At 39.5% G+C, this 18,474-nt stretch overlaps 1 protein-coding gene across 3 annotated transcripts in view; it reads left to right on the top strand.

The window, feature by feature from the left end:
• Positions 1-18,474, top strand: part of LOC137632312 (pyrimidodiazepine synthase-like) — an 83,017-nt gene that overhangs the window by 49,959 nt on the left and 14,584 nt on the right. Inside the window, exon 6 of one of the 3 annotated variants that reach the window (XM_068364228.1) lies at positions 15,926-16,088. The exons of 1 other annotated variant lie outside the window; for it this stretch is intronic. In XM_068364228.1, the coding sequence (XP_068220329.1) occupies positions 15,926-16,063 (138 nt within the window). In that variant the 3' untranslated portion in view covers positions 16,064-16,088. Of the gene's footprint in view, positions 1-15,925; positions 16,107-18,474 lie in introns of all 3 variants that reach the window. One more of the 3 variants, XM_068364227.1, reaches the window with a different exon arrangement.

The raw sequence follows: 18,474 nt of genomic DNA, 5'->3' as shown, positions 1-18,474 counted from the left end.
GAGCTATGACCAGCTGTGTATAGAGATAGGTAGTGGCATGCAGTGCTTCCAGTGTAAATTAGCGTGGGGTATTTGAAATCATCGCCCAGCTTGAAGTTTATCATGATTTTTATGAGAATTTTCGTTTAATGGGTATTGCATTGTTCTTGGTCGCGAAAAAACGAAACCGCAAAGAAAGAGCCCGCGATAAAAGAGGGCCGATTATAATAGAAATTTCTATTATGGGAAAAAATTCAGAATAGAATCAAGTCTTATGAAAACACAACTAACAGCAAAAATGAACCGATACCCAGGCAATACCGTAAAGCACAAGGATTCATGCATGAAAGTAAATTTCCTTTTATTCAATAACAAAGATTCTAAAATAGAGTTTTTTCCCAATTATATGTATTAAAGAAAATCATCTTCATTCTAATTATTAATACAGATGTACTTTTAACATCAGAAACACCAAAGAAGTACTAAGAAATGCTCTCAGCTGAGAAAACGCTTGTACAGTTGTCTATATCGGAATCACATTGGTCAGTACTTCACAACAAACATTATAGTATATCCATATGGTCATAGAGCTCCGCAACTGTCATATTGCTATTCAAACAAATTTTATGCTGAAACTGGCTCCATCCTTACTGAATATTAATCAAAGCAAATTAATTGTCCATATAAAGAACTCACAGCTGGCCTAGTATATTATTATACATGTTTCCTTGTCTTCAACAGGAGAGAAATTGTCATCTTTATCTCTAGTTTCAACCACCAAAATTTCAGTAAGAAAAATCTATATTGAGAAAGTATTCATCAGCAATCTGGTCGGTGTTGCTCATGACTTTCTGATCATCCAGTATTCCTAGATCACATATCAATTTGATTTTTTTTGTTAATCATCCTCCATGACAGACCAGGAGATCTTGCCTGTAGACGACATACAGCATTCGCAGGCTGTAATCCCTAAAGACTACTCTGGGCTATGAAACGACATGAGGACTGATGAGTATATTATTTTGTAAAGGATAATGTTAATAATAGTACAGTAATTATATAAAAAAAATATTTTAAAAGTAATTTCTTATTATAATTACATTGTAGGAAAAAATAAATTTAGAAATAATTTGTGTTTTTCCTAGCTATACAAACATGCATCTGGTAAAGATAAACTTCCCACTTCAACCATCCCTCTCAGTCCTGAATTGAATGTCAATTGACAGGAGAGTGGAGGGCCGGCCACTCGCCCGTGTTCACCTCCTGTTGTTACCCACCTCATTAAAGATTGCAGCGGAGGTTCCAGTTCCTCTGAAGACATTCCCTGTTCTAAAAGACTGAAGTTTGTATAGCTAAAAAAAATACAAATTACTTTTAGAATTGTTTCATTTTGAATGAAGGATATTGTAGCTTATGCAACTAGAACTATTCTTTTTATATTTTTCGTTTGGTTATTAATATGCAGTTGTTAATCAATTGCAATTATAAGTTTTGCGGGTCATTTTCTTTGTATTCTCCTCTGTTGTGTGGATTTTCTGACTAAATTCACAGGTGGTCAAGTTCTACATTAGGAGTTTCCTTGAGTTTTATACCTTGATAAAGTTAGTATCTCACTATTGGTACTTTCTTGTCTACTACTTCATTGAATGACTTCACCTTTCCCTTTTTCATCTTATGCCCAAACTATTTTGATGTACTGTAATTTCTATTGTTACCACTATTTTTATAATTAACTTTATCTAGAATTATGATCTTTTTAACATCCCCTAGTGTTACGATCCTCGTGGGGATCGAACCAGGTTCTGTTGAATTGATTAATGAAATGGGGACTTTTCGGCTACAATACACAATGAAACAAAAGGAAATATAGAAAGAAAACTCACAAAAGAAAACATAATTTTATTTACAACTAGTCAAAGGTAAATGTTTCTTGATTGAGTACTTAGGAAGCACTGAACTAAACAAAGAAAATCATTTGATTGAACTACACTCCAGCAAATAGGGGAACAGTCAAGATCGTAGATAGATAATACAAAAAAATACTACTCTTCACAGCAGCTCTCGACGGTTGACAGGAACGTAGATATTTCAGGTCCAGGCGTTTCATGGTCGGTAATGAGGGCGGGGGGCAATTCGTACTGACATCTCGGACAAAGCTGGTTACGTCTGCATTCTGGTCCTTACGTCTTCTCTTCTTCCCTGAGCTTGTTCTCCCCCTCTCTCTCTCTCTTGTTCTTACTCCTGTTCTGTCTTTCGTACTCTCCCTTCTCTCGTTCGCGTGGAAGTTTATATACCTGTATCCCTGTTTGGGAGGGGTTAACTATGGACAGTTCCATATAAGGAAATTTTTTCGTTTCTTCATCCTCATTGGTGTTCCTTAAAACCATGCCTCTGATAACACCTAGACGAACGGTCTGCTGGTGTTAATCAAAATCCATATCGCCCTATAATTGAAGCGAGGCGTCTGTTTACCTTCAGCTAATGTATATTCTTCGGCGACAAACACTGTTCTTCTTGTTCTATGGTTCTTCTCATAACGTTGACTCCTTGGTCTTCAGACAGGGGATCGTTATGCCCAAAGACCGCCGGCCTAGGCACATAATAAATATCTTGACGGTGACAGCTTCAATAAACAATAGCGGGACCTTCTCTCTCTCTCTTTCTGCTTCTCTAAGAGTAGAAAAATCACATGTTTTAACATTCTTTTCTGTATTATTCTATCTACCCATGACACCTAGTCATAAACTACTACTACCGTTATTTTTATGATGCTTGCTCAAAATCTTTCCCATTTTGTCTAGTACCCATGTTTCAACTACTGAACATATAAAACTGATTCCATGCCATTATAAATGTAAAATCAGAATTGAATTATCAGCATGTTGATTTAGCATATTTATGTTCAGGTTATTGATTGTATTCCATGTTTGAAAGTCAGGTCAAAAGAAAAACCAGAACTGATTAAATAGAATATTTAGACAGGAAAGCAGATGATGCTGACAAAGCTATGAATTAGGGGGATGGCTATGGTGTAAGAATTGCTCATAAAATTATTAATGAAATCTCTACGGGGGCAAAGAAGAAGAAAAATATACCCATCAAGAAGAGAGAGATATTATTACTACTACTACTACTACTACTACTACTACTACTACTACTACTACTACTACTACTACTACTACTACTACTACTTGGTAAGCTACAACTGTAGTTGGTAAAAAGCAGGATGCTGTAACCCCATGGGCTCCAACAGGGAAAATAGCCTGTAAGGAAAGGAAATAAGGAAATAAGAGAATTAATTAACAATTAAAATAAAATATTTAATGACAGTAACCACAATTAAGATAAATATTTCATATGTAAACTATAAAAACTTTAACAAAATAACAGGAAGAGAAATAGGATAGAATAGTGTGCCCGATTGTACCTTCAATGAAGAGAACTCTAACCCAAGACTGCGGAAGACCATGGTACAGACGCTGTGGCACTGCCCAAGACTAGAGAACTATGGTTTATTTTTTGGAGTGTCCTCCTAGAAGAGCTGCTTATCATAGCTAAAGAGTCTCTTCTACCCTTACTGAGAGGAAAGTAGTCACAGAATAATTGCAATGCAGTAGTTAACCCCTTGAGAGAAAAATTGTTTGGTAATCTTAGTGTTGTCAAGTGTATGAGGACAGAGGAGAATATGTAAAGAATAGGCCAGACTATTTGGTGTATGTGTAGGCAAAAGGAAAATGAATGGTTATGAGAAAGAAGGATCCTATGTAGTACTGTCTGACAAGTCAAAGGACCCAATAACTCTCTAGCGTTATAACGGAAGATGAAGAAAGACAATGATGGATGTAACACTGATCATGAATAGGAGATATGAAGGGAATTGATATACCTGAAGCTGAGGAAGACCTTGATGTGCCCATGAATAAATTTGCTGTGTTTGAAGTCAAAGCTATCATTAAAAAACTCTGAAATGGAAAGCCCATGGATATGATGGAGTAAATGCTGAGATGATATTAGCCATAAATGAAGTGACCGCCAGAATACTTTCAATAATATTTTGTAGAATGTGGTATGAAGATGCAAAACCTAATGATTAGGATCTGGGAATCTGACTGATTTCAATAATTACAGAGGCATCACACTTCCGTCAGTTGTCATGAAGATATATAGTATATTTATTCTAAAGAGACTAGAGAGAAAGATTGATGAAAACCTGGTAGATAAACAAGCAGGGTTTTGGAAAGGTAAAAACTGTACTGAAGAAATTCTCATTTTAAGATATGTTGTACAGTAATGTACAGACTACAAAAATCAAATTTTGATGGAATTTGTGGACTATGAAAAAGCCTTTGATATTGTGCACCAGCTAATTTTGTCATGAGTCCTGCATTATTATGGAGTTTTTCTTATATATGTAGATTTGATTAAGTCTGTTCATGAGTATAGCAATTGCAAAATTAATCTTAGTGGAGTCCTATCAAAGGAATTTCTAGTAAACAGCAGAGTGTTCCAAGGGAATGTGTTGTTACTTATGTTGTTTCTCCTCATTGATTTTGTAATGCGTAGAACAGTTGGGGATGGTGGAGAAGGATTGATTTGGATTGGTGATTGGAAATTAGCTACCTAGAATATGCTGATAATGCTGTCCTTATTAGCAGAACACCACAGGATTTGCAATGTTTCCTTACCAGATTGAATGAAATATAGTATTGACTCAAGATAAATAGAAGAAGGAAAGGTGATGAGAATGGAATATGCAATGGAGGAGGAAATATCATTGGAAGGAGAAAGGATTAATGAGGTAGAAACATTAAGATATCTAGGAACTAGGATCTCTATAATACAGGGTCTTTAGAATTTGAGTTTAATGAAAGACTGTAAAAAGCTAATCAGACAATTGCTAGGTAAAGTAAAATTTGGAAATTAAATCTCCTAAAATTACATTTAAAAATGAGGCTTTATGTCAGTTTAGTGAGATCTGTGTTACATTGTGGACAGGATATGGGTCATGGTATGACAATGAAACAATATCTAACAGATTTTGTAGATTTGAGACCAAAGCCCTTAGATTAAAATTGGGAGTTAAATGGCAGGACAGCATTAGAAATGAAACTATGAGATATTACTCGAGGGCTATATGTGGATGAGATCATGGTGAGGGAGGGGTAGATGGAGATGATCGGGGATGCTCTTCACACTCCCCAAGAGAGATAGTTCATCAAACTTTTAACTGGGCTCCACATGGCACTAGAAGAGTGAAGACCCAGGCCTACATGGATGAAGACTATGAAGCGTGAAAATGATGATGAATGAAAAAATAATGATTTAAAAGTTTGAAATAGAGACGATTAGCAAAATCTAACTGAGGCCCTTTCCATCTTTAGGTATAGGAGATGACGATGAAGATGATATTGGTATGACCCCTTCCTTACCTGGGTACACAACCTTTCTTTTTAACTTTTGACCTTTAGGAGTTCGGTTTGAAAGGATTTGGAACAAAACAAACAGTATTGGAGGAACTTGACCACGCACATCTGATTTGAGTGCATTCCATTGTTGGAAGAAGTATGAGGAAGCAAAAGCTAGCATTTTTTATTCCTGCCTGTCTAGATTCAGACACTTGGATATACACACATGCATACATATTCTTACTCTTAAATAGATGATAAAATATATATATATATATATATATATATATATATATATATATATATATATATATATATATATATATATATATATATATATATATATATATATATATATATATATATATACACTCACACTATATATATATATATACAGTATATATATATATATATATATATATATATATATATATATATATATATATATATATATATATATATATATATATATATATATATATATATATATATATATATATATATATATATATATATATATATATATATATATATATATATATATATATATATATATATATATATATATATATATATGTACAGTATATATATATATTTCTGGGCTCGAACCTGTGCCGCCCAGTGAATAAGCTCCATTTAGCACTTATTCTTAGGTAATTTACTGCTAAATATACCAGAGAAAAAATGTAAAGGAGTGCTAGGTTAACTAGCTCGCTCACCTATTGGTGTCGGTATAAAATTGGGCGTATAATCCAGAGGTCCCGCACTATTTAGATTCATCCACGACAGAAACCCCAATAGAGGAGAGCCGTTCAACCTCACTCGGTACTACTAACAATGCATCTGCTCAGAACTCAACTCCTTTTAGCACGCCTTGTGCAGTAACCCGCATTTTTGTTGTGCTCTCGTTTTGGAATTTTTTTCAATTGGATTATGGCTTCTTCGTCGGTTTCCCAGGAGACACCGTCTAAGTTAAGTACCAAGCTTGGTTTTACTGTGTTTTGAGCAACCTAGATCGTTTAATATTTATATTATAGGAGTTTATTCTCTTCGTTCATATCGATCTTGCTTGATTTCACTACAGTTGGTACTCCTGTTTTTGAGAGCTTTTAGTTTCACTCGCGGTGTTACTATGTGTATTATTAAATATTATTTGTTATTGTGAATATTCATTATTTAGCGTTTAGAATCCTCGTGGTTCAATTTTAGGGCCGATATCATTTACGTATCGTTATGGCTGCTGACCTTCATTGCTAGGCGGCAATGTTATTTTTAAGCCATCAGGTGTGTCTTTTGTGATGTAATTATTATGTTGCATGCCTTGCCCAAAAAATTTCTATGTGTTTATTTATATAATTTTTAACGCTATTATTATTATAATGAATATTTGTGCCATTACTCCGTTTGATCTGTCTGGTTGGGGATCGTCAGTTGGTAGCCCTGCTGCCTCGTATCACGTGATCCTCCCCCATGCTCCCCCTCTCGCTAGGTGGGTGGCTAGGCTTCTTTCCCCCTCTCCCCTAGGGGACCGTTGCCTTCCCTCCTTGTAGAGGGGGTAGTTCAGTGTTTATGGACTTTGTCCTCCGGGTGTCCCGGCGGGTTCGGCTCTGTCTAGTCTGGTTGGCCACCGGTCAACAGAGTTGGATCCCGGTGCACCCTATTTTATATTCACTTATCACACTGGTTTATGTTATATGAAACCCTCTGGGTTCCGTTGGCGGTTCTTAGCTACAGTTCCGCCCCCCCTATTATTTTATAACATTTCCTATGATTATATAGGATGATTATATGACAGATCACTACCCCGGAGTCCCTATATGAATTGGTTTTGGATATACTTTTATTTCCCGGCCCGGGGCCTACCCCGCCCCAGGAAATCAGACACCATGTGTCTTAATTCCTTGTTATTGCATCCTTTTTTATGCTCCCGGCTCGACCGGAATGGATTGCTATACTTTAGTTTAAGTTAGACTTATGTTTAGGCCCGGGTCCTCCGGACCCGCCCCTACTTAAGAATATTACAGTTAAGCTCTAATCTTGTGTTAGACCTATGTTAGGCCCGGGTCCTCCGGACTCGCCCCTACTTAAGAATATTACAGTTAAGCTCTAATCTTGTATTAGATCTATGTTAGGCCCGGGTCCTCCGGACCCGCCCCTACTTAAGAATATTACAGTTAAGCTCTAATCTTGTGTTAGACCTTTGTTAGGCCCGGGTCCTTCGGACCCGCCCCTACTTAAGAATATTACAGTTAAGCTCTAGTCTTGTATTAGATCCTATGTTAGGCCCGGGTCCTCCGGACCCCCCCCCCCCTACTTAAGAATATTACAGTTAAGCTCTAATCTTGTGTTAGACCTTTGTTAGGCCCGGGTCCTTCGGACCCGCCCCTACTTAAGAATATTACAGTTAAGCTCTAGTCTTGTATTAGATCTATGTTAGGCCCGGGTCCTCCGGACCAGCCCCTACTTAAGAATATTACAGTTAAGCTCTAATCTTGTGTTAGACCTTTGTTAGGCCCGGGTCCTCCGGACCCGCCCCTACTTAAGGGAATTACAGTTTCTCATATACTATTCTTTTTATAGATGGTGCATTGTCTGACGCCGGCCTGTGCAGCTGTTATGCACCAGCCTTGTGGCCACTCCGTCTGCCGATCTCATGCCCCTTGTGGGGTTCAACTGGAAGACGTTGTGGTATGGCACCCTGATAACTGTGTGATTTGCTTCGACCTCATCACTACCCTTGGATCTGACTCGGTGAGTCCCGTTGGCTATGTTGCCTTCTTATTTTACTATGAGTAAGATCTCTATGGTCTTGAAGGACCATTGGGAGTCTTCCCTTTTATAATTCCCACTATTATTTCAGGCATCCCCGGAGCAAAAGTCTGCGGCTCGGGCCACACTGAAGGTGTGGGTTGGTGGTTTTGCCCGGAATGTGAAGTCTAAGCGGCCGTACGTCCTATCTGAGGACTACTGCTCCATGGTTTACCCCAACGCTAAGTCTTCAGCCGCTGTGGCTAGGCATGTGGCAGCTCCCATCATTGCCCACATTGATGCCACCATAACGGGTCTCATCGACCCAGAGCAAGATCCATCGGACGCCCCCGGAGGTCTGGAGGATAATGTTGCCTCCATGAACCTGGACGTCGAACCAATGTTACTAGACGAGCCGGATACAGGTAGGGTGGTAAGTGAGGCAAGTGTTTCCGGCGCTGAGATTCCTATCCTCAGCCCCGCTCTTTCTTCTTCTTCTGATCGCTCTTCTTTTCATGGATTTTCTGGGGACCATGATTCGTCTCAACGATCATACCCGGTCCCCCCTAAGGATAAGTCTACATCAAGAACCTTACCCAAAGCTCGCAAGCCCCACAAGACTTCCCATAGCTCTAAACAAGGTACAGACCTGTCATCAAAAGCCTCTGGTTCCTCCTCTAAGTCTCACGACCCGGGAGTTCATTCCGCCCCTCCTGCTGCTAGCCCGGGCCTTTCCGAATCAGCCATGCTTTGCATCGTGTCGGAGATGCAAGCAAAGTTGGTTTCGGAGATGCATTCTAAGATGGACACGATGTTCTCTAACATCGGTCAGAGACTTGGGGCTTTAGAGCAAGGAGCTCCGGAGAGAGTCCAAAGCTCTCTCATCCCGGATGCCTCTAAGCTCCCGCCGTTTGCCAAGAACAACCCTTGGCGTATGGCTCTTCATTCCCCGTTCTCAGACGGAATGTTGACTTTGGAGGGCCTTGGCACTCGTCCTCTAGAGGACTTTGAATTCTTTCCTCCTGGTCTGGCATTTCCATTTCATGGTTATGCCAGGCTTACCGAGGAAGCTTTAGTTCGGTTAGACAAGGTCCCCAAAGAGACGGTCATCTTCCCTAAAGAGCAAGCCCAATCTGTTTGGGCCAGATTTTTGAACGACATCGGCTGCACTAACACCATGCTGACGCCTTATAAAAGCTCTTTTACGATGTTCTTAATGGACAAGAACACCTTGACTCCATGCGTCAATTAGGTGGCAGAGCTTGCCTTCCAATATGCTCTGGAGGAGAAGCCCTTGCCTCCCATCCGAGAGGTGGATCCAATCTCCCTCCTTCTTCCTTCAGGCATTGAGTGTTGGGACAACGTCCATACCACCTTTACCTCTGGCAAGCTAGCAGCAGACTGTGCCTCAGTTTTGTTTAGTGAGAGGCTTCCCCGTCTCCCGGAATCCCTCATTAAACAGGAATATGATTCCCGCCTACGTGTGGGCCGTACTCTAAACTTGGCCACATCCACGGAGTCGATAGTCTTGACTTACGATACGGAGAGTATTTTTAAGTCTCTCAACAAGGCTACATTACAGTCTTTATATTATGACCTGTATGACTTCGCTACTGCTAAACGCAGATGTCGCAAGCATGTCCTAGCTGAGGCGACGATTAGGCATGAACCTAATAAGCTCATCCGGTCCTCCTGTTGGGGTTCAAATCTCTTCCCCGAGGATCTCGTAGAGGGAGTCTTGGCGGAGGCCACTAGAGTTAATCAGAGCCTTAAAGCCCGTTGGGGTTTGACCTCGAAACGCAAATATGACCCCGCAAATTATCAAGCCCGGGGTAGGAAGAAGCTTCGTCCATATACCTCCACCCAGTTCAGGCAACAGCAGAGTGGTTCGTCCAACTTCCGGCGGCCTCTTCCCCCATCTCCTGTTGTCCCTGCACAGCCTTCCACCTCTCAGGCTCCTTCGGATGACTATGTCACCGTTCTGCTCCCTAAGAGCCAGCTTTCTGGTGCCTCCTCCACTTCTCCTGCCTTTAACCAGTCTTACGAGGCTCGTAGCTCTTCCCAGAGTTATGGTAGAGGTAGAGGCTACCACCGTGGTTCTAACCAGAACAAAGGCAGGGGAAGAGCCTTTCGCAGAGGAAAGAATTTCCGAGGCGGACGTGGAGGCAACTCCTCAAACCAATACTGAGGTGCAGCAGGTAGGGGGGAGGCTCTATGCCTTCCGCAACAAATGGAGGTTCAGTCCCTGGGCGTTCAGTATCATCTCCAAGGGACTGGGGTGGAGTTGGATTCAAGGACCTCCTCCTCCGAACAAATTTCGTCAACATTCCACTCCGGACCTGGTCGAATTTGTCCAGGATCTTTTACAAAAGAACGCCATACAAGAAACGAAACACCTGAAGTTTCAAGGTCGGCTGTTCAGTGTCCCGAAGAAGGATTCGGACAAGAGAAGAGTGATTCTAGACCTATCCCTTCTCAACTTGTCCATTCAATGCGACAAGTTTTGAATGCTTACCGTCTCGCAGGTGCGGACCTTACTTCCCCGTGGGGCCGTCACCACCTCTATCGATCTTACAGACGCCTATTATCACGTCCCGATAGCGAGACACTTCCGTCCGTACCTAGGCTTTCGCTTAGGGGACAAAAGTTACTCCTTCAAGGTGATGCCCTTCGGGCTCAACATCGCCCCAAGGATCTTCACAAAGTTAGCAGAAGTCGCTATTCAGGAACTCAGGAATCAAGGGATTCAAGTAGTAGCCTATCTGGGCGACTGGCTCATTTGGTCAGACACCTCCCAAAATTGCCAAAAAGCCACTCACAAAGTCATCCATTATCTTCAATCTCTAGGCTTCCAGATCAACTTCAAGAAGTCCCGTCTTCTTCCAAAATCGAAGTTCCAATGGCTCGGCCTGCAATGGGATCTTATATCTCATACTCTGTGTCTTCCCAGACCCAAGAGGTTAGAGATTGCAAGGAACACCAAACGCTTTCTCAAAGACAAAGTAAGTTCCAGACGACTCCAAGAGAGGATTCTGGGGTCCCTTCAGTTTGCCTCAGTGACGGATCTTCTTCTGAAGGCAAAATTGAAAGATATCAATCGTGTCTGGCGTTCGAGGGCGAACCGGAAGCTCCGGGACAGGAAAGTCCGCCTTCCTCCCATTCTACGGGAAAGACTTCTTCCTTGGACAAGAGCAAACAGTCTGTCAAAGTCAGTTCCCCTTCGATTTCCGCCTCCGAAATTAATCATTCACACGGACGCATCCTTATCAGGTTGGGGCGGCTATTCTCAGCTCAAGAAAGTTCAAGGTCTTTGGACTCCCTTGTTCCGCCAATTTCACATCAATGTGCTAGAGGCCATGGCAGTTCTTCTAACCCTGAAACGTCTCGCTCTTCCCAAGAAACAACACCTTCGTCTGGTCCTCGACAGCGAAGTGGTGGTCCGCTGCCTCAACAGAGGCGGGTCAAAGTCAGGGCCTCTGAACCATGTTCTAGTAGCCATATTCTCCCTAGCAGCCTTGAACCGTTGGCATCTTTCAGCTGTCCACCTGGCGGGAGTCCGGAATGTAGTGGCAGACGCCCTGTCCCGGACCTCCCCTCTAGAATCGGAATGGTCACTCGATCTAAAGTCATTTCGGTGGATTCTCTCTCAGGTTCCCGGTCTCCAAGTGGACCTCTTCGCCACGGAATCCAACCACAAATTGAGAGTATATGTGGCTCCCAATCTAGACCCTCAGGCTTACGCCACAGACGCCATGTCACAGAATTGGGACACCTGGGAAAAGATTTATCTCTTTCCCCCGGTGAATCTTTTGCTGAAAGTTCTAGACAAACTGAGATCCTTCAAGGGACAAGTAGCCTTGGTCGCACCCAACTGGCCCAAGAGCAACTGGTATCCTCTCCTGCGAGAGTTGAGACTATACCCTCACCCGATACCCAATCCGGTTCTGTCTCAGATAGTACAAACACGCGTTGTGTACGCTTTCTCAAACATTCAGAGCGCCCTAACTTTATGGACTTTATGAAGTTTGCGGCTATGCATGGTGCCAATATTGATCCTCAAAACACCTTGTTCCTAGAATCGGATAAACGGGATTCCACCATCCGCCAGTATGACTCTGCAGTTAAAAAGTTGGCAAAATTTTTAATAGACTCAGACGTGAACTGTATGAACTTGAACCTTACAGTCACTTTCTTTAGATCGTTATTAGAATCAGGTCTGGCAGCCAATACTATCACCACTATTAAATCGGCTCTGAAAAAGATCTTCCTAGTGGGTTTTAACATAGACTTAACCGACTCTTTGTTAGCTTCAATTCCGAAAGCTTGTGCCAGACTGAAACCGGTTACTCGTCCTACCCCGGTGACCTGGTTCCTTAATGACGTACTCAAATTGGCTTCTGATACCATTAACAGTTCTTGTGATTACATTCCCCTTCTCAGGAAAACACTTTTCCTGGTGAGCTTGGCTTCCGGGGCAAGAATTTCTGAATTGGCAGCCTTGTCGAGAGACCCGGGTCATATTGACTTCCTGCCTTCGGGAGAGGTCCTTCTTTCTCCTATCAAATTCTTTTTGGCTAAGAGCGAAGACCCTCAAAACAGATGGTCCTCCTGGAAAATTGTTCCCCTCACGCAAGATCCGTCTCTGTGCCCTGTTACTACTCTTAGGTCTTATTTATCCCGGACCTCCTCTAACTCCTCGGGGCCTCTATTCGTTAGAGAACAAGGCGGTACCATTACTATTAAAGGGATCAGGCAACAAATTTTGTATTTTATTAAACAAGCTAACCCTGACTCTTTTCCTCTTGCACATGATATCAGGGCGGTTGCTACCTCGGTGAACTTCTTTCACCACATGAATTTTACAGACCTTTCCAGGTATACAGGGTGGAAATCACCGTCAGTGTTCAAGAAACACTACCTTAAACATTTGGAAGCCCTAAAATTTTCTACAGTAGCCGCAGGGAGTGTAGTTACTCCCAGGTAACTCACAGGTTAATGCCTTGTCTCTTTATCTCTCCCTCTTACCTGCCTCATTTATACCCTATTGTATTCGTTGGTCTCGCACCTGAATACTGTTATTATATTTGTAAATTTTTATACTCCTGAGTATCTGTATATATTATCACTCACGGCATTATTATACCTACCTGATTGGATTTATGTTCATATTTAAGATACCCTTATAATTGTTTTTTGGTACTCATCTCTGATTAAAAGCATCCTGTATTTCCCTTACGCTTATGTTTTTTCCTTTATTTTGCAAGTTTGGTGACATTTTCTCTTGTATAGATTCACTGGGCGGCACAGGTTTGAGCCCAGAAAAGGGATTTTGACGTAGGAAAAATCTATTTCTGGGCGAAGGACCTGTGCCGCCCAGTGAACCCTCCCAGCTCCTCTCCCTTGGAGTCCCCAAACTTTGGGTGCTAAGGAGTTGGGTTCTGAGCGGATGCATTGTTAGTAGTACCGAGTGAGGTTGAACGGCTCTCCTCTATTGGGGTTTCTGTCGTGGATGAATCTAAATAGTGCGGGACCTCTGGATTATACGCCCAATTTTATACCGACACCAATAGGTGAGCGAGCTAGTTAACCTAGCACTCCTTTACATTTTTTCTCTGGTATATTTAGCAGTAAATTACCTAAGAATAAGTGCTAAATGGAGCTTATTCACTGGGCGGCACAGGTCCTTCGCCCAGAAATAGATTTTTCCTACGTCAAAATCCCTTTTATATATATATATATATATATATATATATATATATATATATATATATATATATATATATATATATATATATATATATATATATATATATATATATATATATATATATATATATATATATATATATATATATATATATATATATATATATATATATATAGATATAGATATAGATATAGATATAGATATAGATATAGATATAGATATAGATATAGATATAGATATAGATATAGATATAGATATAGATATAGATATAGATATATATATATATATATATATATATATATATCCTCTTGTTTTGTTGAAGTTTCTATAGTTTATATGGGAGATATTTATTTTCATGTTACTCTTCTCAAAATATTTAATTTTCCTTTTTTTCCTTTCCTAACTGGGCTATTTTCCCTGTTGGAGCCCCTTGGCTTATAGCATCCTGCTTTTCCAACTAGGATCGTAGCTTAGCAAGTAATAATAATAGTAATAATAATAATAATAATACAGCGTAATAATAATAATAATAATAATAATGATAATGTTACAATATTAGAATTGATACAGGTTCTTCCAGTCTCTAAACAGAAAGGATTCAAAATTAGCAATTGAAACATGGGAAATATATATGAAAAGAAGCAAATAAAAATTGCAAAATATTTTTTCACTAACTTATTTGCTAAGGAAACTAAACATTGCTTCTCCAGTACTTTCAAAGGCAAGTGACACTAGTTCAGAATATTGATAGATAAGGGGAACAGGCTGGAAAGTAGAGCAATAAAATATTGAAAGGGAAAGTTGGCGAGTAATCTTAAGCTGATTAAAGGATACTGGTACTAGAGGGTAGGCTGTAGATGGTATTAACTAGTTCTTATTACAAGTAAGAGTAGCTAGCTGCTTCTCTTCCCCACTGATAGTATGTCTCTTTGTCCTGGTCAGGACAAAATTTTGGAGGTAGTTGTTTGCTGTCTGACAGGGAGACTCCCATTGGAACATTATTCTGTCTGACCTCTAGTTTTCGTAATGTTTTCTTTCATAATTCGTTCCTATTTCCTTTGAACAGTCTTTTCTTGAAGCTTATATACATGTGCATGGTTGCAGCTAATTACGATGGCCAATTGACTTTGCTTTTGAAGTTTTCTTATATTCTGATGCAATATGGACCCAATGTTGTGCCATACAGCAAATGGGAAGCCACATGATGACATTTAGAAAAAATGGATTATTATTGAAGCTCGGTGTCTCCCCGAACTGCTACCGACAGTAATTAAGATGATGTAATCTTTGACCAAACACTAGCTGGATTTCTCGTGGAAAAGTTACAGTTTTTTTATTTGTAAATACAGTATATCTTAAACAATATTGTATCTACTCATAATACCCAACTCATATCAAATATTGTTTGAGACTTGCATCTATATATATTTCATTACTGAGACATTAGATTTGGTAGCGAACAAAATGTTTATGTTATAAACTTCTCGGTGAACAAGGGGTTTACCCTCTATTTTGATTTTTCTTTTATTTTTGGAAATAATATTCATATTTACGTATTTGCCGTAGACTGTCGATGGTGCAGGAAATTACAGTCATACATTGTTATTTACAGTATGTATATAATATGACTTTTAATCACACTAATAGGCCCTAAGAGGGTGTGTATTTGGCCAAAGAATGGTCATTTGATTAGTAAGTGTTCACTATACTAGCCTAGAGTTAGAAAAAGTGTACTGAATCCAAAGAAATAATGTCTTTATTCAATAAGTACTAGCATACGTACTGTATACAGTACACAAAATAAAATGGTTTATATGATAAATTATGTAAAACTTTACCAAGCAAGCTTGTCTTAATCAAGAACTTGGTTATATTCTTAACCTTTAATAATGACATACAATATATACTATCAAGATACTATTTCATGACAAAGAAATAATTTCTGTACCGTATTTTAATTTCATGAAAAATTTATTCTTTTGGTTAGGAAATACAAGTTAAGTTGAAAAATATATGAGGACTTAATGTCAAGTAACTGTCATAGTTTGGGCAAATAAGATACATTAATTTTACTTCACCTTAACAGATGTCATGGAAGGAACTCATGATGTCTGATCCTCCTGTAGCAGAAACATTTCTTCCTCTTGAGGCCCATATGTATTTCCTCTCGACATTTAATGGCAAAACTCGTGAAATAAAGCCCAAAGAACTTAGCCGACTTTAGGGTCCAGCAATTTTTATTAACATGCGTAATCTTAAATCTTTTGGTAAGTCTTTAGTTGTTTATCATATACTGCAGAGAGCTGAAATTAGGGATTTTATGTTTGACTATTTCTTATAAATCATTATTACAAATTGAGGTTTGACTTTTTTATGATTGGTAAATTCAAGATTATCACACAAATCCCCTTTAAGAGACTGATAAGCATTTGACACAGGTATATCAATGATTGAAATGGTTTCATCATTTTAATTAAATGTACAGTATGAGAAATAATGGAATTAAATACTGAAGTAGATTCTGGATAAAGAGAAAATTATAAGCTCATACTACTTTGCCGATTTCTTATTTTCATATGCTGTAATCTTTAGGTGTGCCTTTAATAATGTAAACCTTAATATTTTATATAAGGGTACTCCCAGCACCAACCTGAACAGTCATTCAAAGTTTATTGACAAGGTATTTGATTTGCAAAAGGTAACTGATAGGCGAGTGTTACCCACCATTATCTCGCCCACTTTATACTTTAACCGCTGTAGAGAGCAGACTTCTCCAATACTGTGCTGTAGATCTTTTTTCAGTAGGGTGTTATGGATTCAGTATTTGTGTGAATGTTGGATAAGATTTGCTATTTTTTAGGTGTTTTCTGGTTTTCTTATTATTTTCTATGGTAAGGATGATGGATGGGTGTTCCCAGTTGACCTGGGCATAAGGGAGTGTACAGATTCTACATATCACTTTTGTCTGTTGACTCATTTTTACATCGGGATTTAGAATTACTCTTCAAAAGGTTGTTCTTCACCAGAGGGAGTGAAGAACGAGACCCAAGTATATATAGACCAAAAAGCAGCTGATGGCCTCTTTAAGTGGGTTACACACCTCCCTTAATCTCTAAATTTCTCTCTGGAACTTTCAGCCTAGATTTCTTGCTTATCCTGCTGCTCTCTTTTAATCATGTTTTCTGGTCTAAGGGGGTGTTTGGGATGGAGTGTTTTAACTGGAGGAAACTCGCTGCTGTTTCTCTACTTGTCCAGGGATATTGCTAGATGACCCTTATTTCTTGCTATAACCATGGATGAAATATATGCCTTGTTCAAGAACCTAAGGATTGCTGTGCTTGTCTGCCTCACTCATAATCTCACCCATTAAAATTTGGAGTAAAAGGGAAAGTTTGAGAAAGGGAAGAGTTGCAGCATATTCTTACCTCCCCATTTTCTTCTTTATCTTTTTCCTCATGTTTGTCGTCTTCCTCATCTTTCCCATGTCTGAAAAGACTAAACAGGAGCATAATACAGGAGATCCTCTGCACTTAGGAATCTTAAAGGGAATCCCTTAAATATTACTCTTCTTTGAAGGTGTTCAATGAGTCCAGTTCACTTTTGCATGAATCAAACTCCATTGGAGATGTATTTAAGGCAGCCTATTAGCCTGCTCTTACCCTTTTGTTTTGTTAGTATGTTTTGCAGAAGAGAATTGTCCTGGATACTTCTTGTTCTTCCTGTTTGTCTCCATAAGTTAAGAAAGAAAGGTTAATGCTTCCCACAATACCAACTCCATCTCATTTTTTCAGGATTGGTTTGTGTGATCTACAAGTTCATAAAGAAAATCTTACTCATGCATGGGTCTCCCATATAGCATGGTGAGGTGACGGATCACTTATGCAAGAAGGTAATAGATTTAAATACTATCACAGTACATAGGATGGCTAATAAAAGTGTTCATCATGCTTTATCTGCACCAACGTCTTCCAGTCGTGGTTTAGTTTTGGTTTTGTTAGTTTGAATTTGCTCAGTACCAAAATCCTCTTGGTAGTCACTCGACCAAGGTGACCACATTTTTTTATCTCAATCTTTGAATGGGGACATTCTCACCCTCCTAGAGGCTTACCACCAGAGGACTCTATATCCGCAGAACACAATTACGCTGAGTTTAATAGGTACTTTGAGAGATCACTTGGCTCATTTGTAATGCAATGATCTCTGGGCAGCTTTTGTGCCACTTCTTTCAAACCCAACCTCATGAATTGAGGATGCCCTAGGTTATGCTTCTGAAGTGAGGATCTTATTCAGACTGACCAATTTGCTGCCAGCTTGAGATAGATGTGGTGGAGTGAGTTTGATAATCTGATTGCTTCTGAAGTGAGGATCTTATTCAGACTGACCAATTTGCTGCCAGCTTGAGATAGATGTGGTGGAGTGAGTTTGATAATCTGATCTCTGGTAGTTATTTTGCTTTGTATTATTTTTCAAAGCTCCTTCCCCCCACCTCTGTTATAGCAGCTGAGGTTATGCATGTCAGAGATAGGAACTCGTCTTTTATTTCTTTTCTCAAAAATAGTTGAGAAGCTGCATCTATCAACACAGGATATTTTTCAAGGTATCAAGGCATAACATTGAACAGAGTGAAATTCTTAG

This window comes from Palaemon carinicauda, chromosome 41 (genome assembly GCF_036898095.1).
Source record: "Palaemon carinicauda isolate YSFRI2023 chromosome 41, ASM3689809v2, whole genome shotgun sequence".
NCBI classification, from domain to species: Eukaryota; Metazoa; Arthropoda; class Malacostraca; order Decapoda; family Palaemonidae; genus Palaemon; species Palaemon carinicauda.
This window is presented reverse-complemented; position numbering and strand designations above follow the sequence as displayed.